This window comes from Argentina silus (genome assembly GCF_951799395.1).
Source record: "Argentina silus genome assembly, chromosome: 14".
Lineage (NCBI taxonomy): Eukaryota > Metazoa > Chordata > Actinopteri > Argentiniformes > Argentinidae > Argentina > Argentina silus.
Genome location: NC_139668.1, coordinates 17,644,633 through 17,669,632, shown reverse-complemented (window position 1 = coordinate 17,669,632; position 25,000 = coordinate 17,644,633). Strand labels below are relative to the sequence as shown.

General features: G+C 45.8%; 4 protein-coding genes across 8 annotated transcripts in view; 1 reads left to right on the top strand and 3 right to left on the bottom strand.

The window, feature by feature from the left end:
- Positions 1–5,843, top strand: part of cgref1 (cell growth regulator with EF-hand domain 1) — a 6,975-nt gene extending 1,132 nt beyond the window's left edge. For 2 of the 5 annotated variants that reach the window (XM_083684345.1, XM_083684343.1), the window contains exons 3-6: positions 672–743; positions 1,910–1,983; positions 2,451–2,575; positions 2,830–5,843. In XM_083684345.1, the coding sequence (XP_083540471.1) occupies positions 672–743; positions 1,910–1,983; positions 2,451–2,575; positions 2,830–3,144 (586 nt within the window). In that variant the 3' untranslated portion in view covers positions 3,145–5,843. The remainder of the gene's footprint in view (positions 1–671; positions 744–1,909; positions 1,984–2,450; positions 2,576–2,829) is intronic. The other 3 variants (XR_014554596.1, XM_083684346.1, XM_083684344.1) reach the window with 3 other exon arrangements.
- Positions 5,844–6,090: 247 nt separating this feature from the next.
- Positions 6,091–13,948, bottom strand: ctsba (cathepsin Ba). The gene is made up of 10 exons (XM_083684906.1): positions 13,801–13,948; positions 10,562–10,685; positions 10,224–10,309; positions 9,286–9,400; positions 8,436–8,551; positions 8,113–8,198; positions 7,859–8,005; positions 7,448–7,564; positions 7,118–7,246; positions 6,091–6,867 (listed from the first exon to the last, which is right to left on the bottom strand). Exons 2-10 carry the CDS (start codon positions 10,682–10,684, stop codon positions 6,794–6,796), a joined length of 993 nt encoding a protein of 330 aa, XP_083541032.1. The 5' UTR covers position 10,685; positions 13,801–13,948; the 3' UTR covers positions 6,091–6,793.
- Positions 13,949–16,700: 2,752 nt separating this feature from the next.
- Positions 16,701–21,387, bottom strand: xkr5b (XK related 5b; the record flags this gene model as incomplete). Its single annotated transcript, XM_083684235.1, has 9 exons — positions 21,255–21,387; positions 19,994–20,189; positions 19,530–19,699; positions 19,150–19,283; positions 18,959–19,037; positions 18,522–18,691; positions 18,308–18,419; positions 17,837–18,130; positions 16,701–17,260 (listed from the first exon to the last, which is right to left on the bottom strand). Exons 1-9 carry the CDS (start codon positions 21,373–21,375, stop codon positions 16,701–16,703), a joined length of 1,836 nt encoding a protein of 611 aa, XP_083540361.1. The 5' UTR covers positions 21,376–21,387.
- Positions 21,388–22,453: 1,066 nt separating this feature from the next.
- Positions 22,454–25,000, bottom strand: part of eva1ab (eva-1 homolog A, regulator of programmed cell death b) — a 2,666-nt gene continuing 119 nt past the window's right edge. The window contains exons 2-3 of the mRNA XM_083684529.1: positions 24,078–24,431; positions 22,454–23,846 (exon numbers count right to left, since the gene is read on the bottom strand). Coding sequence (XP_083540655.1) covers positions 23,734–23,846; positions 24,078–24,431 — 467 coding nt within the window. The 3' untranslated portion in view covers positions 22,454–23,733. The remainder of the gene's footprint in view (positions 23,847–24,077; positions 24,432–25,000) is intronic.

Sequence of the window (25,000 nt, the reverse complement as noted above, 5' to 3'; positions counted from 1 at the left end):
CGTCTCACTGGCCGCTGGTCTGGAATGCACACCTTTGGACTCACACTCAGGTCAGTTGAGAACAGGTGCACAGGAGGAAGAGGAGCAGTCAGGTGACAGTGCTGGATGACACCACAGCCTGTCTCTGAGTTGTAACAACATGGACCCAGACAAGGCCTGACCTTTAACCACTCCTTGTGAACAGAACAATGGGCAAAGGACAAATGACTGCAGGGTGGAAGGCATAATTGCGGAGCACTTTAGAAGAAAATAATGTGTGCTATTTAGGGTGTGTCCTGGGTGGAGTCAGCAGCAGACCCTCACCCTGTCACACTGTTCAATAATGTGAATATATGCATAGAATGTATACATTATATATACATAATACGCTATACAATAATGTGAATATATATAATAAGTGATACAAAATCATATAAAATCACTGTGAACGTGAATAGTGTGTAAGGGTTATAGTAACTGTGATTATGACAGTATGTTTACAGATTATTTGGTATGTTTACAGTATGTTTACAGTGTGTTTACAGTATGGTTACAGTATGGTTACAGTATGGTTACCGTCTGGTTACAGTGTGTTTACAGTGCGTTTACAATATGTTTACAGTGTGTTTACAGTGTGTTTACAGTGTGTTTACAGTGCGTTTACAGTGTGTCTGTTTACGTTTGTCACACAGGGTGGAGTTAGCCGATGCCCCGCCCCCTCCCACACTAGCCAATCCTTTCGGCTCTGGAGAGGAGAACCGTAGGTGAGTGACAGCTTTTACCAGGTGTGCTGTATCTTTATTTAGTGGAGAAGAAGCTGAAGACGCACGTCCCGATGTGTGTGGACTGATGGAGAAGGATGGATGATGAACTGAACAAACACACTCTAGCACACATTGTTTCTGCTTCATACTCACTGACAGTCTTGTACGACTCAACCTTTATTCAAGCAGGAGGGTCCTATTGAGATTGAGACGATGTTTAACAGGATATACCAGGCAATGGCCTCGGCAGAACAGGTCCTACAGGAGTAGAGTAGGGTAGGGAAGAGTACAATGTAACAGATAGAGATACAGAGAGAGAGAGAGAGAGAGAAAGAGAGAAAGAGAGACAGAGAGAGAGAGAGAAAGAGAGGGAGAGGGAGAGGGGTGGTGTATTTGAACTTGAGGAGTGAGTTTACAATTTCAACCCGGTTCCACTTGTACACGGTGACCGCACACAGCTTATCTAGACACTGTCTATAAGCACATACTATTGACAGGTTATATGCATTACTGTGACCTCTGTGGACTTTGAGTAGAGTGTTGTGTTGTAGATGTGGCTGTCAGACAGATAAGATGATGTATCCAGTGTGTATGTTCAAACAGACGCATATTATGTTGTTACAGCATGCTGGTTTGTAAGCCAAATTGAATGAATGAAATCATTTTGTTGTTACCGAAGTCTCACATTCAGAGGAAAGTCTGTGGAAAGTTGTCCAGGTGTGTCAGTGTTCTTTTTCTTTGTTGAAACCAGATTAGTGTGTGATTTTACACAGGTGAACACAAGGACACCTGTCGGGAAAGATAACGGAGAGAACTTTTTTTTTTTTATAACCTTGACGATCAGTGTTAGTGTGTTAGTGTGTGTGTGTGTGTGTGTGTGTGTGTGTGTGTGTGTGTGTGTCAAGTCAAGAGGTGTGAAGTTCTACACTCTGGGAGGCAGTCAGCTGTCTATAGTTCCTAAAAATGAAAGGGATAAAAGTTGGATGTTCATACTGCTAAAAGTGGTCTAAAGTTCAACAACCATCTGTTCTGTAGATCCTGCTCTCAATCGGACTGCCAAAATGCTGTCAATGCTGTCAATAACCCTAACCCTTACTGTTTGGATGCCTGCTGTTGGAACAGACTTTCTGACTTTCTGACCGTCTGACCTTTGACCCCTGTGGTAGGCTGCTGCAGAGCTACATCAAAGCTAATCTGAAGGAGGATCAGGGAGGGCCTGAGGTCAACACCTGGGAGCAAGGTAAGCACCAGCACTCCTACTGTTAACACTGTACACCACAAGCTGTTCTATACTGGTCATACTGGACATACTGGACTGTACAGGACCATACAGCCATGACCAGTTCAGCAGCAGTACATGCTGTAAAAGCACTTAAAACAGCTCTAGACTATACCTGGAAAACAGGTTTGAGCTATTTGCTCTGAATCAAGGGAGTATGATTAGGTTAGCTCATTCAGCGCCGAGGGTGAATAAAGTTACCCAAATTGTCGACTTTCTAGAGTACCAAGGGTGACTTGATTCACCAAAAATGCATAAATTATGATGCTTCATTTTGTAGCCAATCAAAGTACTGTTGCTAGGTAAACACCACATAAAGCACTTGGCACTCGAGCTGGTGAGTGTTCCGGAATTCTTTGGAATTAGAGACAACAGGCGGTGACCAATGGTGTGTTTGTGTCCTTTTCTTCCTGCTTCCTGTGTGTCAGAGGTGTTCTTCCTGTTCTCTCTCCATGACTACGACCGCAGTGGTCACATGGATGGCCTGGAGATGATGAAGCTCCTCTCAGACTTCAACTCCCAAGATGCACAGGGAACACAGTCAACTGACCAGGTGTGTGTGTGTGTGTGTGTGTGTGTGTGTGTGTGTGTGTGTGTGCGTGCGTGCGTGCGTGCGTGCGTGCGTGCGTGCGTGCGTGCGTGCGTGCGTGCGTGTGCATGGCTGTATATGTGCTCTTTTCAGAGAGAATCAACATTGCTCATATCTGTTATCATTGTTATCTTGAAATCACCAAATAATAACATTTGTGTTTGTGTGTGTGTGTGTGTGTGTCTGTCTGTCTGTCTGTGTATGTGTGTGTGTTTCAGGTGGTGTCCATGGTGGATTTCCTCCTTCAGACTCAGGATCTAAACCAGGATGGTCTGTTAGCACCATCTGAGCTCCTCTCCCCTCCCATAACGCAACCTGACCCCAAACAGGAACAGAAAGGTGACGTAGCTCCAGACGCGAATCTGTCTGAACTCACTGAACATAAAGTAGAAGAAGAGCCAAAAGAGGAGGAGTCAAACCAGGGACAGAATGTACAGGAACAACAGACAGAACTACACGTCCCAGAAGCCCCTGCTGGGATGCAAGAGCAGGGGAACCTTGTGCCTGTGCACCAAGGGCAACCTGAAATGTAAACATACATTTGACAACACCACAAGGCAGGCAATACACCAACAGGCAGGTAAAACAGTAACTCAGACTCAGTCCACACACACACACACACACACACACACACACACACACACACACACAGACAAACGCTTCCATCCATCCAGACAGGTTCCGATAGGAGAAGACTGTACAGTAATTGCCGAAATGATGAAACTGAGAAAAAGGGACTTGTGGCTCAGGGTTGATACGAATAAGGATTAGGTAAGGTAAATTAACCACATAGTTAGACAGTATACCACCACATCTCCAATAATCTGCAAACAGTTTATTGGACACGACAATCAAACATACTTTGAGGCCTTTTATCTCTATTGTTTTCAGCAGGAACGTTCTGCAGTTACTTTACTTCGGCTTTGTAGGGGAGCTCAGACTTACCAAAACACAGTCCTTCATCCTCCGTCAGGGGAGGCTGCCTGTCTCCCTTTGCAACCAAGGGCTTTTCAATAGAATCGCTACTCCGTTCATTCAGATAATCACTTCTCTAAAAGGGGTTTCAGTATCATCTCATCTAACTTCTGTAAGACAAGAAGTTCCACAAGAGGCATTTAAATAATGATGGTGGTCATGGGAGAGGCGAAGAGCTGTGTTGCTTTGAAGCTTCTGTTCCAGTTTATCATGCTTTGTTTACCACTCTGGACATATGTTGACAAAATATGAACATGTGAACAACAACTATGCCTTATATTGCAAAATTGGATTTTTGGCCGCCTGGCTTCGATTGATTTAGAGTTCATTTGTGTGAACGTAAATCACTGGATCTATTGAAGCCATCACAATAAGCCATGTCATATTGGAATGGACAGTCTGGTAGGTCTAGAGAGAGGCATGCATATACTCTATGAAAGTATCAAGAGAGACATCTTTTTGGTCTTGTTTGGACTTCTCCTAAAACAGTGCAATATGAACACGTGAAGATGGCCACTTCAGTAAGGTGCTATAGCAGAGACTTTTCTCTTTTCACAAGGGCCAGGCAGAGTCAGAGAAAGCCACAAGAAGAGAATCAGAGGAGAACCTATACGTACTATACGTCCCCAGAAATCAATGGAGTGGAAATCTGAAATTCCTTGATTTGTGATTTCAATCCAATCAAATACTGCTTCAAGTCATAGTTTTGTCTAGAAGACGTAGAGAATTGGTAAAAAAAAATTGTATTAAGAATGTTGTTAAAGACTTTGCTTAGTCTTACTTTGCACTTATGCAACTGTCAACCAACAATTATGTTGGCAGCTTGATTCATTTCACAGCCACATACAGAGCCTGGGTAATCGGCCTACGATAACACACTGCTTTCAGTTTCTCAGAACAGTAATCCACAGTACAGAGGGCCTTTGATATCATGTAGACTCGCAGGAGATGGTCAATAATGGAGAAAGATCAGACAGTGGATTTACTGAGTATAGATGATGTTTATTGACAGGCCTAATTTATTTAATTCCAACCCTCAGCCCATCCCATCTCTCTCGATTTCTCTGGGAGAAACTCTTGTGTGTGACAACAATATTCAGTCATTTCTCAAAGCTAATTCCTCTGTGCATTGCTCTTTAGGCTGAAATTTATGTCAGAATGTGCCTTGCAGTAATTGGTTCTCCTTATCAAATTTAGCATATTATAACATCTTGGTGTAAGATTTCAATTGACCGGTATATCCATATTTGTCCATACTTCCAGGTGACGACCTATAACCCGAACATTGCTGGTTCGAATCACGCTGGGGACACACGTTTTTTTTGGTGCTAATTATTGCTAGTTGTTGTTGCTTATGCTAGTATTTGCTAATGCCTTCCCCTGACAACTTCCCCTAACCTTAACCACTCTAAGTTAATGCCTAATCTTAACCAGTAGAAAGTTAATGCCTAATACTGCCTAACCGCCACGCAAGTCGTAGTTCATGTAACTCTTATGCAACATATCTTAAGTTTTTGATGTATTGTACGTTATAACAGGTGGTCAAACGCTGGTATAGCCAGATAATACGATCCCCCAGACCGTATCTCCTGGTCTGCAAAAACGATCCCCTAGAACGTAATAATTCGGTTTTTTAACAGATAAAAACCATCTCGTTAGTGCCAGAGTAGTCTCACAAAAATATTTGAGAGTGAGGCAGACTTCCAAAGAAATCTTACAGTCCTAATTCATTCCAAAGCCCACCTGCAAGATGACTTTGTTTCTATGATAAGAGGTGGAGACCCACGTCACCACCCTTGTCACGCTGTTTTCATTACAAGCAAACCAGGTTAACCATGAACATAACAGAGTAGAAATATTGTTATATTGTATAAGTACGCGTCATCAAATGGTTTTACAAGGGCATATATGTATATGTGATATTACAAAGATGTGTTGCATTAGGCAGGTGAAAACACACCTGTCAATCAAGCACAAGAAATCATTGTGATCTATTGCTATACATTCCCCATAGCGAGAGCTATTGAGGTTTATCATTACTGGCATGTGGCCTATTGCTCAGAATCACTACTACCCTGCTTCTACGTCTAGGCCTTTAATTACTTTTGATGGCTGCAGGGGCCATAAACTCTTAAGTTGACCTACGACCCCCCCCTCCCCCTTTATAATGAAAAGGCAACAATCTAAAACTCTGTACATGTATGCTGTACATTTCCTGAATGGTTTGTATATTTATATGTGGAAAATAAAGCCAATATTACTATGCCACCTTTGTTGTGTACTGTATTGGGTGTAGAGATCAGACCAGGAGCTTTCCCCTATATCAGCCACTATGAAAGCATCTGGAGTGTCCATCTCTAATGGTCCCCACATTATGGGGTTGGTGTTATGGAGCCCTCTCCTGGACTAAAATGCACCATTATCCCAAAACAGATATGGGCTCACAGATGGATTCATGTAGTCTTGATAACCTGTCCTTTATGACGCCACACACACACACAGAATACTTTTGGTTTACTTTTATTAAGTCAGGTACCTCAGTACAATCATTTCATACTTGATCGGGACAGGGAGAAAATCATTCATAGAAACACATTCATATTCAAATCAATTGCACCTCCATCAGTAAAAAAACAACACACCTTCATGTCTGACAATCCAAGTTTAAAAACAAAAGAAATGCATCACATCATTTCTAAAAAAAAAAAAGAAAAAAAAAAAGGGCCATTACAAATGAAAGCATTATTAATTTAAAAATGGGTAAATTGAGTAAATTACACCATGTTGCAAGAGTTCTAAAGTGGGGGACAGGGACAGAGTCCACTCAGCACAGCTAGTGACCTCTGCATCAACTGGCTCCCTTGTGCAAAAAACAGGGAACAAAGTGGCAGACGGGTCATCTTGATCCTCTCACATGGCTTCCTCCACTTATCTAGACCTTCACCTGGCCTGCGCTCAGATCAGTGCAAACGAAGGAGGAAGCCTCTGGAGACTTGTGAAATGACCAAAGGTTACAGCCGGCAGGAGCCAGAGCCAACTAAAACATACACACATCAGCAGTGATTTTGTACCGTCGTTTAAAAGTGATCAAGAGGTTTAACTAGACACTGAAACAGTTAGCCATAGCCACATATCCTCTGGAGACCCAGACACGGAGTGGAGAGAAGAAAATCTCCTTGACCCTTGAGTCCCCCCGTTTACCAGTGGTTACTGAGGGATGCCAGCCACGATCTCAGACTCAATGCCACAGTGGTCCTGTCCGCGCAGGATCCTAAAGAAGCCTGGAAAAAAGAAAAAGACAATAAAATTCATAAATAAACGTGTTTATTTCTTGCATGTTCACTATAAAACAGTGTCAAGTTTAGACAAGGCAAAAAACTGGCCAGGCAGTTATTTCTGGTCGACATAAGAAATTTCAAGCATCTTATAAATCACTGGATTCGGGGTGTATTTGCATGAAAGGAAACTTCTGTCAAATCTGAAAGATGGACAGGTATGTTAAGTGTGTCTATGCATGCGTGTCTGTCTCACCATTTTCACCCCAGTCGGTGTTCCAGGAGTTGGCAGCCAGCCAGTAGGGGGTGCCCGCCTCCTCTCCCCAGCCCAGGATCTTAATGGCATGGCCTCCAACTGGGGAGCCTGACACGTGCTGGTAAACTCCTACAGACAGAGAGAGGCAGAGACAGAGAGCGGTATGAACAAAACACAAAGTCACAACACTACTGAAACTACTGGTCCTCTGTGGCTCAGTTGGTAGAGCATGGCGCTAACAACACTTAGGTTGTGGGTTTGACTACGTGGTAAGCGCATTAGTGTGCTACGCCACTAAGCGCCCCCAGTGTGTGTGTGTGTTACACTAACCAGACTTGTAGAGCAGGAAGTCTTCATAGACGGTGAACGCTGCCTCGGCCGGTCCGTTCTTGTAGAGCTCTTTCATGATCTCCTGCTCATTGGACGGCACGCTGTACGAACGCTTACCTGGGACGGGGACGGGGGGGGAGTGTTTGAGTAAGGGTTTTGAACGGTGTGTGTAAACACTTAACAAGGTGCGTCTCCCACCTGAGATTTAGTGTGTGTGTGTGTGTGTGTGTGTGTGTGTGTCCTTACCTCATTGCACTACTGCGTATTTGTATTATTTGTATTTTGTATGCTGTCAAGGACCGGAGCCCATTAATTTTACTCCCTGCACTAGTGTATGAGACGTAACAATAAACTTGAAACTTGAAAGTGTTTGTCCCACTAAAGATTTAGTGTGTGTGTGTGTGTCCTCACCAAAGTGTTTGTCCTGCTTGTAGTTAGGTGTGTATCCGGCCTCACACCTGTTGACACAATCAGGCGTGTCTCCTTCCTCTCCTTTACAGGGGGGGCGGGTGCCGTTCACATGGTGCTCACAGGGGGCGATGGTGTAGGGTCTGCAACCTGAGAGAGAGAGAGAGAGAGAGAGAGAGAGAGAGAGAGAGGAAGAAGGATTAGTCAGCAGCATGGACTATGGCAGAGAGCAGTCCATTAGAATAACACACACCCACCGATATGAGAGTCGTAGAGTCCTCCTGACACCAGTCCTTCATTGGTCCAGAAATCCCAGGCAGCAGAAGGGTAGCCACCGTTACACCTGACAAGAGAAAACACAGAAAACAAACTTCAAGCACGGAATAACACTGACTGAACACTACAATTACACCTGTTCCTCCCTATTCTGCAACGCACCATTGATGCCCTCACTTGCCCCCTGACACCATCTTCTCTGCCCCTCCCCCTCCCTCAGTGGGGGGTGATCAAATCTGGGTGTCAAAAGCAACGCTTCATCCAGGGAATACACACACACACACACACACACACACACACTTACCCCATGCCGCAGTTGGTGCAGCAGGTGAGCAGGTCCTCAGAGGAGATCTCCACGCTGACCTTCGCGTTGCTATGGATACACACGCGGTCGGAGATGGCCTCCGCAGCACCAAACGCCTGAGGGAACAACCAACCAATTAACATCCGCCCTGAGTCAAGGTCATCTGGGATTCAAACAACGCCGGTCACCACGCCACATTTTTGGTAAAAAAAAAAAAATAATAAAAAAAAAAGACCATTTTGTGACCAAAATGACCAACGATCAAATGACGTTTAGATCTCATGACCATCCATGAGATCTAAACGACAGTTTTAACCACATTTTGAAGCTACACGGTGTTAGTCGTCCCCCTCAATGAGATCGGGAAGGGGACGGTGGATCTGTCTCCATCTGTATGTCACACGCAATACCTCAAGACACCACTGGAAGAATGTTGACGAAACGTGGGTGAGTGATGCGTCTTGCCGTAGAGATCCGACATTTACAATATCACTGATTCGCCCAAGGGGGGCGCTATAGCAAAACTAACATTCCAAAATTACATTGATTGATTGTCACCAATTCACACAAGGAGGGGCACTACATCATTTGTGGGGGAGAACATCGTAAACAAGTCTCTGTGGACTTGTTTACAATTACAGTAAAACAAGCTTATATTTTGGGTTCTGCTAAGGGTAAGACAGTTGAACTAAGCTCATGAGGCATTTCCAAGTTATTCTTCAATAATCAATGGTATACATACATGAGGCGCCAAAAAATTGATACCAATCTCAGATTGCCGCTTTAAAACAGTTTGTGAGCAAGAGTGCATGTGTGTGTGTGTGTGTGTGTGTGTGTGTAAGGCCCTTACCCAGCAGGATCCACAGGAGCCCTGGTCTCTGACCTCCTTCAGAGTGGGACAGTTGGGCCACTGCTCTCTGGGGTCAAAGCTCTTAGGCAGCTTCACGTCACCTGAATACTGCACCCTACACAGGGGGAGAGGTGGACACACACACACACTGTTAATGTGCATTCTTAATAAAAGCTTCAGGCATGCGACAGCTTCTCATCTCATCCCCAGTGTTTTCATCCTACATCCCACAGAATCTCAACCGAGAGATGACATTTTGGCTTCCGAGATCATTGCTTTGCCAAAAGCACATACAGCGTCAATCTAATCTACGGGAACCGCCCACTACAGACGATAGGGAGCCTCATAACAGAAACCAATGTCTCCACACCCGTCTGAGGAGAGATCGCAGCCCTACAGCCGATTGATTAATACTGAACTTTGAACCAGGAAGGAGTTATGGCTGACAGCTCCCCCTTGGCCTTTGTCCTTAAACGTGGCTAAGGAGAATGAGTTGGTGAGTTAAGCAAACAAACAGTGAGGCTGTGACTGAAAGCTCACTGTCTACTGGTTACTAAAATTATCTTCTACATACTAACCATACTACATACTATTTGGAGCCCACTGTTCAGTACAATGGATGCAGTAAGTGACACATTATCATACTGCACCTCATTTATATTATATGCCTGCTCCATTGAATTGTGGGACTAAAATCTTCCTGAATAGTGGGCAGCGAACTCGTACTACACGGAAAGGCAAATCTAGTATAACATCTGGCATTTTATACATACTCAATTTCAGTAAATTACTCGCACTGCAAAACGTTCTAAAAACACCTACTAAAGAGGTGGCAGGCTGAGCATTCGCACACAGCCTGACCTTAGAGACAGATCAGTTCCACTTCCTCCTCCAGATTCTCTGGAATCAGACAGGAGGCACACACAGCTGACACTCACATGATGGGGAGTTTAGGCCCGTTGAGCAGAGTCCCACACAGCCTCTTTACATAGCTGTAGTCCACGTTGTGGAAGTTGTGGCCAGCCTACAGACAGAAGAGGAGAAGATGGTGTTAAAGGCTCGTATTGTCATTTCCAATGCTCTGTTTTCAATGGGGCTGATTTAAGAGGTTTCACTGTTTCACGCTCATGTGATACTCCAAAAATATGCTCGCTCACGACATTCTAAATGTCTAGTCTCGGCTGTTATCTGTAACAGCCCTGGACTGTCTGCACTACTTTTGACACACACACACACACACACTATATATATATATATATCTCTATCTATCTCTCACCTTCCAGGTAGTGTTGACCTTGTTGATGTAGTTAACCATCTCGTGAGAGAGCGGGGGGAGGCGGGGCCTAGCCGAGCTGATTGACAGGCCAGCAACCAGGCACAGGAATGCCGCACGCCACATCCTGTATGGGACACAACAGCATCGGTGGACTATGAGTACATTGTAGTTAAAGTCATTTAGATTTATCTTCAAAAGAAAATGCAGGACCTAATATATCTTGCACCAGCAAACAGACTTGGCATGTTATAGGTTAAAAGAACAAACTTCAGACAGACAGACACAGACAGACACACGATGCTAGGCCTACCTCTTAGCCTTCAGCCAAGCGGAGACACAAACACTTCAAGCACAGCCAGGCCACTCAGACAAACCTCTCCATCGAGAGAGTGCGGAATCAAGAGGGCAGAATGACACACTAGAGAGAAACCAAGGTCCTCAGCACTGGCTGATGGAGCAGTCACAGTCCCTCTTCAACCGGAGACGCCTTGCAGAGTAAATGGCACAGTCACACCAGCAGCACCCATTTACATTTAAGGCATTTAGCAGACGCTTTTATCCAAAGCGACTTACAACAATACATTTGTTTAAGTAAGTGAATCATCTATCCAACAGTCATCATAAGACATATATACTGAAATGTATGCACTCACTGCAATGTAAGTCGCTTTGGATAAAAGCGTCAGCTAAATGGCATATATATATAAACATACAGTACCAGTCAAAAGTTTGGACACAAACTTGCCAAGACTGTGCAAAGCTGTCAAAGCAAAAGGTGGCTACTTTGAAGAATCTAAAATATAAAACATATTCTGGTTTGTTTAACACTTTTTTGTTTACTACATAATTCCATATGTGTTCCTTCATAGTTTTGATACCTTCAATATTAATCTACAATGTCAAAAATAATAAAAATAAAGAAAAACCATTGAATGAGAAGGTGTCCAATCTTTTGACTGGTACTGTATATAAGTTTTGAAGGGCGTCTCTCCCCTGAAAGTCCTGCTCATTTACACAGCCTTTAGCCTGTGTGTTCCCTAACAGAGAGCAACAGGGGAGACATTAACAGCTAAAAGCAAGCAGCGATAATGTGCATGGGGCATCACACGCTGCCAAGAATCAACCAGGCCTATTCAGTAACAATGACCACAATACAAAACAAACAGATGTCAGAGCTGAGGGGCCAAAACCATGTGTTCTGAGGGCCTAACACAAGTCATCTGCTTTGTTCAGGACATGAAGGTCAGTCATTAGCCTACCAACATGAGGCAATTTTGCCAAATGAACCGCTAACCCAATAGTGTAGCAAGTCAAGGGGGGACAATGGATGTCACTGTTGCCTGGCCAAGCAATTATTCTGCAGCCCGTCCCGACAGGTTTAGAGCCAGGGGAGTCGGGGACTAAAGATACAGATCATTTTTGGCTGCTCTTGTATGGCACCTGACACACAGGCTCTCACACCCACCTCCAGTTAGGGCATGTCCTTAAACAAACAAAATCTTTCCCCAGAAAGGAAAAGGACTCACCACAAAAAGGTTGCACCATCAGGAAATCACATGATGGTGACCCGGAGTGAGTCATCAACAAAAGAGGGAACTAGCTCTGTAGCCAATTCCCCTCAGCACAGCACAGGCAGATAATCACTTCTTTGAAACAGTGAGTCATTAATTAGCCTAAAGCAACAGCTGCCTTCCAAGACTTGCAGATTTAAATAATTCTATCAATAATAGGATACCTCTGAAAGAAGAAGTCTGATCGGATGGATTGACTGGGGAAAAACAATGTCCCACCGAAAGCTACTGTTAAAGAACAGTCTTTGTATCTTCTGCTCTAAGCTACTGGATGAAGGACAGGCAAACTAGGTCAACTGCGCCAAAAGTACAATTATTAGTCTGCAAAAAAAAAAAAGAACAGACTTTCTAGAGACGGGATATGGCTTCTCAAAGTCGTGTGGTTGCTTACCTGAGCAAGTAAGCATGAGGAAATAGTGTTTCTGCGCCTTTCACATCACTGTCATAATGACTTGCATCCAGCCTAGGCCATCATGACAGAGCAAAAGGAACAACTGTGGCTCATGAGATTTCAAAAGAGACAGTTTGTAAAACTAGATGAAATGAATCAAGAAACGTATGTGTGGGAGTGAGATTACATTGCAGCTGCAGAGGAGGCGTTAAAAAAAACCAACCACAATAGGGGAAACAAAACAGCATTTCTACCACAATGACGGTTTACCAGTGAATCAGAGCCCCAAAACTAGATCTGAGCCCCCACAGTTCTGCCCGCCTTATGCTTGGTGGCGGAAGCCTGCAGGCTGTGTGGCTGGTTGTTTGCTCCAATACCTTGAGTTGCTGCTCAATAACTGTTAGAGCTGGGCAGGAACAAAAGCCTGCACTCTGAATCATCTCTCGATGACCGGTAATGATGGATACTGATCTATCTAGGCATAGGAGTCATGACCATGACACAGCTTACTAGGCTAGACCAATACCTGACCGTGACATAGCATAGGCCTAGTAGTAGCCCATCCACGGTAACTTCAGATCTGTTTACCATAAAATGTCTGGCTTTCACTTTCACGTGCGGGGGAAATCAGAACCCGATAATGATGACAACTCGGTGCCTTGAGGATTGAGTTACACTGACTACAGCTACAAGTGGCCAGGGCAAGTCAAACCATGTTGTTTTCTACACTCGGGGATAATAGAGGATTCTTGCAGCCGTTGGGATAGTACTGCGGCCAGAACGTTTGACCTGCCTACCATTAGACATGGAGGAATTTCCTCTTTGTATACAGATGGATAAGATCACTGACGCAAATGACGGGACGCAATACCTACATTTAGCGAGCCAACGTAGCTGCATCGCTAACAACAAGTTGAGATAAGAATAGCATCAGGTTATTTTGCCAACTTCACTGACCTACACGCCACACTGGGCGAAAGCAGACCAGATAAATAAATCACATAACACGTCGAAGGACGGCGAAGAACCACCCATGGTTGTTTACATGCCTGTCACAACAAAAACCACCCACGGAAGCGGAGTGTCGAACAGCCACATCAAAACAACGCGGACGACGGTTGCAATTCAGTTTCACAAACAACCACCACCCAGCTCGCAAGACAGCCTAACAAAGTTAGCCAGCTAACTGGCGGGGCTGTGTGTTGTTCTCGATAAAAGCGATATCAACATCAGGCTACAGTGCAGTATTAGATACAAGCAGTAGTAATAAACATTACCTGTATTCTGCTTTCAGGGCGTTATGCCAGACAGATCCACCGAACCAGAACCACGACGAGGGGGTAATGTTTTGAAGCTTTCGGTTATGCCGTTTAAATCAATGGAAACCACGTGACGGCTTATCACGTGCCTCCTCTCGCGGGGGGATCTGGCCGATGACGCTCAGGCGTCTGGGGGTCGCTCACGTGATGAAGCCAGCTGTGTACATTCTTGCAATTTCACTGGAAACAGTCAAGCAATGTCAGTAGACTACAGTCGTAGTTACAATGCTTGCACTGTAGGAGTTATCTCCTCGTTATCTCGTAAGAGTAAAATTTGCACATTGTCTCTCATCTGTGAAACTTGGCAACCCACTGTAGCCGCATAAAGCAAATAAAGTCTTATCTCCTGCCCGATTCCTCGGCTTGTGTGAGAAAACGGGCGTCTATACAATAGTAGACCACCTCACCTGCTGCTTGTGATTCCAAGCTAAGTCATTAGGCATGACGCCCGTGTCCGGACCCACTGACCACATGCAATAAATGCATAGTCAGCTTCTTTCTGTTCCTCTGTTCGTCCCTGATTCACGTGACACACTGAATAGATTCGCAAAAATGCAACAGCATAGTGATTATGTTGTGACATGTTTATTCAAGTACAATAATACAGTTATCACCACTCTAGCTTTGCGTTAATTACATTGCATTACGTTTGCCTAGTGTTATATGCAAAACAATAATATTGAGCTGCAGATTCATAAGTACCGATAAAAACAACAACTAGACAGTAAATCACACTGACGTACACATTTCGTACAGTAAATGTGGACCGAAGCATTTTAATACAAAATGCAAGCAACTTAAATACACAGCTAAAATTGATAGACGATTCAATTTTACACATAAGGCAATGAAACAGCTGATGCTGTCATTTCAGCAAAGCTAGCTAGCACTGGCATGAATTATCAATCCTCATGGTCAAGCCAAGGCATTACGATTCTACAGCTTGTGTAAGTGCACTAAGACGCATACAAATCCATACTGAAGCACATTGGCATTGCATACAGTACAGTAGAGATACATTCTAACATTCTGCGCGTGATTAATGTGCATTGTGTAGGTGCTTCATTCTCACACTGTATTGTCAGATACAGCGCAGTGGCTGTGTAAAGTAAAATGAGGACCATGCAGTTTTACAATGATCTGAAGCACTACTGAAGCTAGCTCAACCATTCCCTTCATAGACACAGAGAGAAATACTTATGCGGTCCTAATGAAGTCCTAGACCGGCTATAAACGAGGTAAAACAAGACACAAAGTCGAAAAGAAAAGAAGAGAAAAACATGAATAACATTCTGACCTCCAAACTCCCATAGCAGCACTTTCCCCACGTCATACACGCCTAGTACCATTAGTGTCGCTCGCCCCTTCCCATCTGCCCTATCTTCTGTGTTGTTCACAGATCTGAAAGCACTGGATGCATGCAGTATGTTAATACAAAGTATGCTTCTCCTTCAGCAACCATTCTAACGCTTCCTATCCAGTCCCTTTAGATCTGGTGACACGGGAGAGCTAGGCGATAGGTGGGAGAGGCCAGGAAAACGGTAAGAAAACTGGACTGGACGGTTTGAGGATCTGGACGGTTTGAGGATCTGGACGGTTTGAGGATCTGGACGCTCATCAAGACAGCTTGTTTCAGGCACTTCCACAAGTTTCACACAGAAACACATCCATGTAGCTTTGGTGCCACTTTTCAGATCAGATTTTGGTTGTGATTGTTTGCTTAAAAAGGTTACATTACAATGTACCATATTCTCCATAAGGTGAGAACTGAACACTGGACATTGACATGCAATGTAGTAGCTATTTAACTGACTGGTCTTCATAACGGAAGACATTTCTAGGTTATACCTGTAAACAAAAGTGTAAATACACTGTAAATAAGAGTAAGAATATCAATTTGAAATACGTAACAAAATCATCAATGCCTTATATTGCTAGAGTACCTTGGATTAAATGTCACATTTTAATACAACAATAATGATTGTATATGCAGTACAATAGTTTAGTCAGTCTTACCAATTTACTGTACCAGAGCTTCTCTCAGCTAACCAGAAGCTCCACTTCAGCTCACCAGAAGCTAACTCTCAGCTAACCAGAAGCTAACTCTCAGCTAACCAGAAGCTAACTCAGCTAACCAGAAGCTCCACTTCAGCTATCATACCTCATATTTGTACTAAAGTGCAAACTTTCTCAAATCACTGCAGTTATAACCGAGAGACAAAACACAACTCAAATATGAACTCTCTTCTATCAAACTGTAAAGCAATTATAAGATAAGATAAGACTAGTCTAGTCTAATCAAAACAATAACACAAACAAAAAAGCGAACAATATATAAGACTCTCCTATTTTGGGTTAGGGTTAGGGTTACCTCCGTAATGTTGTGTCTCTGTGTATGTGACATTTGTGTGTATGCACAACCTCACACTGACTGACTTTACAGTATAATCAAGCGATATTTATGTTGAATCCTTAGTCTAGGTGCAAGTTTGTTCCTACTTCAGTCAACATGCTCATATCCTGCTTAAAACAAGATTTGGCCAAGACAACAATGTATTAACATTGCTACAGTAAATGTTGAGGCAGTCTGGCACCAGGCCTAAATCTTGTCATACATTCTCTATATGTTAGTGTCTACAGTAATTCATCTCTCTCTGCCAGGAATGAGGTCAATTCCATTTCAATTCAGTCAATTCAGGAGGTGAATTGAAATTCAGATTCAAAGTAAAATCCTCATTGAAATTAGATGGCAGGTAAAAATTTATTCAAGAGGAACTGAACAGTAATTTCATTTCATCTCCTGAATTGAGTAAAGGGAAACGGCATCAACGCTAACCCTGCACCCCACCAGTGTTCCTTTAAATCAACTTATCTCTGTCCACAAACTGGACCATCTGTTTCCGGGCGTGGGATGTAGGAGTGGTCGGGCCGGGCTCCTCTGCGGCAGCTCGGGGCTCTTGTCTGGGGGTAGAGGTGAAGCGTGCCTCCCTGATGCGGTAGGGGCTCCGGTAGGTGGAGATGGGGGACAGCTCAGAGCCCCAGCCCAGGTAGCTACCGCTGGAGGGGGACTGGGGATCGGCGCTGAAATAGAGAGTGGTGCTGGACTCTGTGGGGTTAACAAGATGCTCGGGACTCCCTATGAGCAGGGACGACCGACCTTCGGGAGAAGAGCCGCGTTTGACATCCAGTGACCCCACGGAAGATGACCCCTCAGTGGTGGTGATGTTGTTGCTATCGATATGGCGAAGTCCCGGTTGCCGAGGAGACGAGGGAGAGGGGGAGCAGTAGGCGGCACTCTGGAACTCATCATCCTCTTTCTCCTCTGAGGGAGGGGGGCTGGGAGCCTCCTTGAGGGGGGAGAGCTCAGTGTGATGACATTTCACCTCCTGAACACTGAACTCCAGGGCCTGTTTGACCTCTTGGGCGTGTTTGATCTCCTGGATGAGTTTGATCTCCTGGATGAGTTTGACCTCCTGGACGAGCTTGACCTCCTGGGGGACCATGACCTCCTGGATCTGTGGGGGCGGTGCCTGTCTCACCTCTCTGACCACCTCTCGGGCTGGCGCCACTTCTCTCACCTGGGGAAACAGAGGACGTGTCAACATCCCAATGTACCACACCAGCTTGGCAACAGACTATACAGCAACGGAGAAGAAGGTGAAGGAAAGTACAGTAGAAAAGCCACTTCATGGTCACGGCTGCATCCCATCTGCACTGATCTGGAAGAACTGAACAGGGGAAGGCCAGCCCACCTAAAAAACCCATCTTCCCCTGTCCGTTCCCATCAGATCAGGGTAGATGAAGGAAGGGAGACTAGGCAAGGTGGTCACGGAGTCAGCCATTTTTGTTTTCTTCTCATTTCTCACCTGTGGCACCTCTGTCACCTGGCTGACCTGTGGAACCTGGGGAACGTGTGGAACGTGTGGAACGTGTGGAACGTTGGGGGGACGTGGTTGAACATCCGGGAAATTACGTCGAACATCCTCATCTAAGCCCAGTAACCCGGCCAATCCCCCTTCTCCGTAAGAGCGGCATATTTTAGCAGCATCCCCAGTCTTCAGGGCTAAGCGAATCAGCAGCCAGTGGTGATGCTTCCATCCCTCCCATTGGCCCGGGAGTTCCAGCAGAGTGCAGCCGTGATTGAAGGTGGGTGTGGTTTTCTCCTCCAATGAGAGGGAAGAGCCTCGGTCGGAGCAAGCTCCGCCCATCCCATTGTGGCGGAGGCTCTGGAAGATCTCAAAGGACTTGGGGTGGAGGAAACGGTAGTACAGCACCAGGGCAATCACACCTAGAGAGGACATGATCACAGTTTAGTGTTTTGTGTGTGTGTTTGTGTGTGTGTGTGTGTGTGTGTGTGTGTGCGCACACACTTTTGTGTGTGTGTCTGTGCGTGTGCGTGTGTGTGTGTGTGTTAGTGTGTGTGTGTGTGTGTTAGCGTGTGTGTGTGTGTGTGTGTGAGTTTCACCGATGAGGAAGCTACAAAACACGGCCGCGGGGATGCCCATGCTATCCCATGATGCCACGCTGAAGAAGTCGGAGCCTGCCAGCAGGAGGAGAGCGTTCTCTACAAACATGGCCTACAAAAAAAACACAAACAGCCATCAACATTCTTTCACTCGGCCGTTCGTTCAGTCATCCGTTCATCCACTCCTCTGTCTTCTCCTACTTCCGGTCCCTACCAGGTAGAAGCCGGTCATGCGACACCTGGAGGATCCGTCTTTGACGTTGAGGAAGAGGAAGATGTGAATGGCGCCCAGGACCAGGTTGAAGAGCCTCCAACGTGGCGCCGTTTTGATGATGTCCGTTTGCTGTGACACAAGCCAGAACGTGGCGCCCAACCAGTGGAGGCCTGAGAGACACAAAGGAGAGAGTTTAGACATACACACACACACATACACACACACACACACGCACGAACGCACGCACACACTCACACGTACGCACACAAACACACGCAATCACACACATGCGCATGTAACCACACACACGCACACACATGTACACACACACAGCACACACTCACCCAATTACACACACACATGCACGCACGTACACACATGCACACAAACACACACACACACACACACACACACACACACACACACAAAACACTCACCTATGACTGCAAGGACCCACTGGCGGAACACACGTGTGAAGAGCGCAAGTGTGGCAAGACGGGCTCCCAGCATACCCATCTAAACACATTACATTATGTCAGATGCAGTATCTCACACACACAAACACACACACACACACACACACACACACACACACACACACACACACACACACTCCCAGTATACTGACCCTCCAGAGCAGTCGGCAGGCGATGGCAGCGGGGGTCATGGGCAGGTGACCTGGTCTGATGAGAGAACAGGCCCTGGCATACAGGACCAACGCCCAGGCGAGAGACAGCAGACACACAACAAAACACACAGACACTGGAGGAGAGAGGGGGACAGGGGGAGGAGAGAGAGAGGGGGGGGGACAGGGGGAGGAGAAAGAGAGGGGGAGGAGAGAGAGAGGGGGGACAGAGGGAGGAGAGAGAGAGGGGGGACATGATGACAGCGATCAATACTATTGTGCCACCAACATTGGACTGGACAGTTGGATGTTCAGTACAGATGAAAACATACCTTTGCAGCTCATAAACACATCACACACACACACACACACACACACTTTACCTGGTGAGGAGATGCCGATGTCAGTGCAGATGAGGACATATGTCTGTAGGACCGTCTGTGGGAGAGTGACCACCAGCGCCTCCAGCAGGCGGAGAGCAGAAACATCAGCCTGCTGCATGATCTCTGTACAGGGCCCATCATCCCCTGTCGAGGTCATGCACTCCCACAGCCTGGGAAGAGAGATACAGATCTATACACACATACTTTCACACTGAAACACTCTCTTAGCCTGAGGGAGAGAGATACAGACCTATACACACATACTTCCACACTGAAACGCTCTCATACTCTGAGGGAGAGATGCACACTATTTTATTTTATTTAAACTTTATTTAACGAGGTAAGGCCCATTGACGTTGGAAACGTTTACACTAATACACTCTCGCTGCCTAGGGAGAGAGACACACACACACACACTATACACACACACACACACACACACAGACCTCGACCCTCAGACGTACCTTCTGAAGATGCCCAGGTGGAGGACGTGTGTCCAGGTGAGAGATTTTCTGCGTATGCGTCCGTCGGACAGGTACCACAGGTAACTTAGCAACTGAGGGCCCCACCCAGGAAGGAGGAACAACGCTGTCATCCCCGCCCAGTGGGCGTAACAGTAGTTATGCCCCACCCACAGGTAGTACACAAAACAGTAGATCACTGGGAAGACAAAAACACACAGGCAGACATAGATGACACACATTAAATAAAGGAAAACAACCAAAATGCCAAAAAGGAGGATTTGGTCACACTTTATTTTGCAGTCCTGCATTTTTAGCTGGTTCTAATGAATGCCAAAGTAACAAATGTGTAATTAGTCATTGTGGTTTGATTTATTTTTTTCATGTAGGCCTAGCAGGTAAATAGTGGAACAGTGAAATCAATCCATCAAGTTAGGCTGGTGAAATAAAGTGGCTAGGACTAATCAGGGCCATTTTACCGACTGCCTGGTCGGGTACAGTATGAGCAAAAATGTTCCCCATATGCTGTCAAATAGTGGATGGCTGTGTGTGTGCGCGTGTCTGCGTGCGTGCGTGAGTGTGTATGTTATTGTGACCTTTATCTGTAGGCTATGAGGACAGAACAGGCCCTGGAAGATGTTTTCGTATTTCTAATGGAGCTGCACCTCCTGCCTGGTTTAACTATGAACGCTGCGGTGCTCTCTAAGACTCTCCCTCTATCCCATCTCACTCCCTTCACCCCTCCCTTTCAACCATCACCATGTCCCCCGTAATGTGAAACATCTGTGTCTGCCAGACTGGCGCGCAGGGCAGGGTACGCCCTTCCCCGTCCATTATGGGACCCTTAAAAAGGCGCTCGAATAAGACAGAGAATGCGCCACTTTGGTCTTTAGCATTATTAACAAGGTAGCTTTGGCCTGCAGATCCGCAGCATAGTTTCATAACACCAGTGTAAATATAGAAAACATCGGTGGTGCACACCCCGATTAATGCTGTCCTCACTGCATCTGCAATATGCAAAATTAAATAGGGTACTGTAAACCTTCATGCATGATATACATACCTATACACTGATTTAAAATTAGGCATGCAATGATATATAGGTTAGATGTGTGGTTAGAGAAATCTCCCTCATCTGAGATGTGTGTGTGTGTGTGTGTGTGTGTGTGTGTGTGTGTGTGTGTGTGTGTGTGTGTGTGTGTGTGTGTGTGTGTGTGTGTGTGTGTGTTTCGGTCGTTTTAGGTAACTGCAGCACTAAACTTACGCGCAGTCCTCTCAGCCACGATGAGAAATGCAGTAAACGCAAAAACGCAAACTTGGCAGCACGCCACGCACGAGCCTCCCCGGTTGGCCATATCTCGGGTTCCCGTATAGTCTCTCATCATGGAAATGTAGAATCTTAATCTGAGGTGTTATGATGAATCCTCCTGTATACAGACCGGTCCGGTCCGGTCCAGCAGCCCGCTCACGGCTCCGCTCTCCTGGGGAAGATGCCTCCGACGTCATCGCCTGGGAGTTAAAGCGATAGCACTACTGTCCCAGGTAGAACTGGCACTAAATGGCACAGATCTAGAATCCCGTTTAGCGTCTCTAAATCGAAAAGAGGATAAACGCATCAGATCATCGTCTTGAGGTAACCTCATCCTTGCTCGGGGCACATCACTCATGTTCTTCCACAACTATGCCTCATTAATTCAGTCTGTCAACAAAAGCCAAATATGATATTTTAGTAGGATGTTTCCAACGCATGAGTAAATCAATGGGATCCAATTGAAAACACATTTCAGAGTCACATTTCAATAATTATTTTGTTAAGACACTGGCTAACAATGACCCTACATTCTCCATCCCTTGTGTTTCTACCAAGGAAGTGATGTTTACAGGGGTGCACATGCTTGATCCCTATCTCCTGCAGCTCTCTGTCCTTTTAATAGTTGAACTTCTGGCTTATATTTTTAACACGACAGACTCTCTGGTGCCAAGTTGTGCCAATGTACTCCCTCTTCATAAGGAGGGTAATTGTGCCAAGAAAACATTCCCCACACCATTACACCACCTCCACCATGAGAAGGTGTACAGGTGTTCCTAATAAAGTGTCCGGTGCGTGTATATAATGGATAGAGGTAGTCAGCAGTCAGTACAGTTGAGGCACCAGTAGAGGGCAGTATCAGCATGGACACAGGACAAATGAGAGGCAGACCATTCTTTTCGAAAGGATTGTATTATGCAATGGGCAATGTGTTGATCTCTAGCCCTGTTTGAATGCTCAAAGCATGCACTCCTCATTGGGAAGTTAATCACTGACCTGTGTGTGATTCGATACGTTTGCTAAAATAAACCTTTCCTCAATCAACCTCTATCAGATCAGGAATTACTTCATGGATCGAGGAAAGGAGGGAAGAATGTATTTTTTTAATCATTAAAACAGGGACACTTTCTCAGGTGAACACCAAACATGACACTGCATACCTTACAGTTTACACAAACACTCAGGTCACACCCACTCAGTTTGCACTTTGCATAATAAACAAACATTCTGAATATATACTGTTGTGTTGTACCATGTGCCATTTTCCTCCATCACGATTGGCTGTTGTATGAGCTGATCCAGAATCAGACCCTAGGTACTAACCATGGACACCTCTCGATCCCCCAGTGTACAGTACTGTAGATCATCTCATAGGACTGGTTGGGAATCCTTTCAGACGTACTCCATCTTTGTCAAGTGGAGCTGGGGACTAGGGGTTGACGTATGACTAAGCCGTCTCCTCCATAGACCCCCAGGCCCTATTGAACACCTTACACATGCGTCATGGGCCTGGTGGGCAGCCTTCCTGCCCTCTGTGGTAATGACATGCTGGCCCATGATAGGCTTGCTGAGAGATGTTTATTAGAAGCCCCTCCGAGGCTTTCACCTATCCGATCCAGTACGATGAGTGACAACTTCCCGAAAGGGTGGAGAGAGGGGAGGATGGATTTCTCGTGGCGTATTTGAACAGGGGTTCTCCCCACTGTGACTATCAGGCTAATATATAATATAACATTTAGCTGACACTTTTATCCAAAGCGACTTACATTGCAGCGAGTGCATACATTTTTCAGTACATATGGTCCCAGCGGGAATCGAACCCCCAACCTAAGCATTGTTAGCACCATGCTCTACCAACTGAGCCACAGGCTAAGGCACACAACCACTCTGGGATTTATTCCGCTAACACACTTCCACTGGGAAACCATAGTACTCCATGGTCACCATAAACTCTATGGTCACCTTCTCTGAGGGGAAAACAGTAACATATTAAACATTGTACATGTACAAAAACATTTCCCAATGACAACCCAAACAAAAGAAAGTGATATTTTGTCGTCCGATTCTGTCAGTGACCAGTATATCGTCAACACGGTCCAGCGCAGTTAGTAAGCTGTGAGCTCAGAACAGAGTCTGTCCAATCATTCTTCTTTCTTGCTTCACTTGGCCCAAAGTCTTCAGCAGCACCCCTTTCCTACTGGCCCAGTTTGGCCTCAGCAATGGGGTCCATCAGTTCAGGCCGTCCCCTCCACTCAGCGTAAGTCCATGTACTCTCTGTACTGCCTGACTGGTTGTCCCACAGAACCCTGTTTGCCGGGCATCCCGATCCTGGAGTCCATTCGTGTGATTGGTCACGGTCACCCATGACAGGTACCAGGCACCATGCCTGTCTATGGGTGGGCCCAGGGTCTGTTCATCTAGTCTGATCTGTCTCTCAGTAGTAGCGGTTGAGGCTGCGTGTGACTGTGTTGACGTCTGGCTGTCCATTCATCCAGATCTCCCGGATGATCCTCTCCCTCTCCTCCAGCCTCTGGGTTCTCTCCAGCTCTGTAGATCACATCACATCACGTCAAACTAGTACATCTCAATACCAGGGTGAGTCAAGTCCATTTGACCCATTAGTGTGTGTGTGTGTGTGTGTGTGTGTGTGTGAGTGTGTGCGTGCTTGTGTGTGCATGCTTGTATGTGTTTTTGTGTGCGTGTGTGTGCGTGTGTGTGCGTGTGTGTGTGTGCGTGCGTGCGTGTGCGTGTGTGTTTGTGATAGAGAGTTTATGTTACCTTCAGCTGAGGTGAACACACTCGTGTGCAGCAGCGTTCTCTCGAACCTCCTTCGTCGCCGCGCCGACAGGTCAGAGGTCGTGTCATCCCAGTCCTCCGATTCGCTCTCCTCACTTGTCTCCACAGCGACGCTGGGGTTGCCCGCGTTACGGTTACCGGAGTGATGGTGAACACAATGGTGGTGACGGTCGCCAGGGTGACGATGGCGATTCCTGTTGCTATGATGGTGCCGCCCTCTGTTGCCGTAGTGACAGTCGGTCCGGCAGTGTATCTGGATGACCAGGGCGCAGAGCGTGACCAGGAGACCCACACACACACCGCTAACGAAGACCAACGCTGCTCGCTCTGGGTGGTCTGGCAGAGAGAGACAGAGAGAGAGAGAGAGAGAGAGAGAGAGAGAGACAGAGAGAGAGAGAGAGAGAGACAGAGAGAGAGACAGAGAGAGAGAGAGAGAGAGACAGAGAGAGAGAGAGAGAGAGACAGAGAGAGAGAGAGACAGAGAGAGAGAGAGAGACAGAGAGAGAGAGAGACAGAGAGAGAGAGAGACAGAGAGAGAGAGAGAGAGACAGAGAGAGAGAGAGAGAGAGAGAGAGACAGACAGAGACAGAAAGAGAGAGAGAGAGACAGAGAGAGAGTAGAACAGAGGATCAGTACATGTGATGACAATACATATAAAACAACACAATAGTCATCTGAGAGGGAGGGAAGGGGGACAGAAACAGATCCTATCACCCTGTTGCGCTCCAATGACGAACATCGGACTAGCGTCTGAATGAGGGATCAGGAGATTCCTGAACGGTGCTGTAAACTGATCATGAATTTCATGAATTTCGTGAATTTCCATTCACAGTCATTCCCATCGGAAGTGTGGTTTCTAATGTGGTGCTCTCTTCCGCCATAACGACCCTGGTTCTCCATGTGTT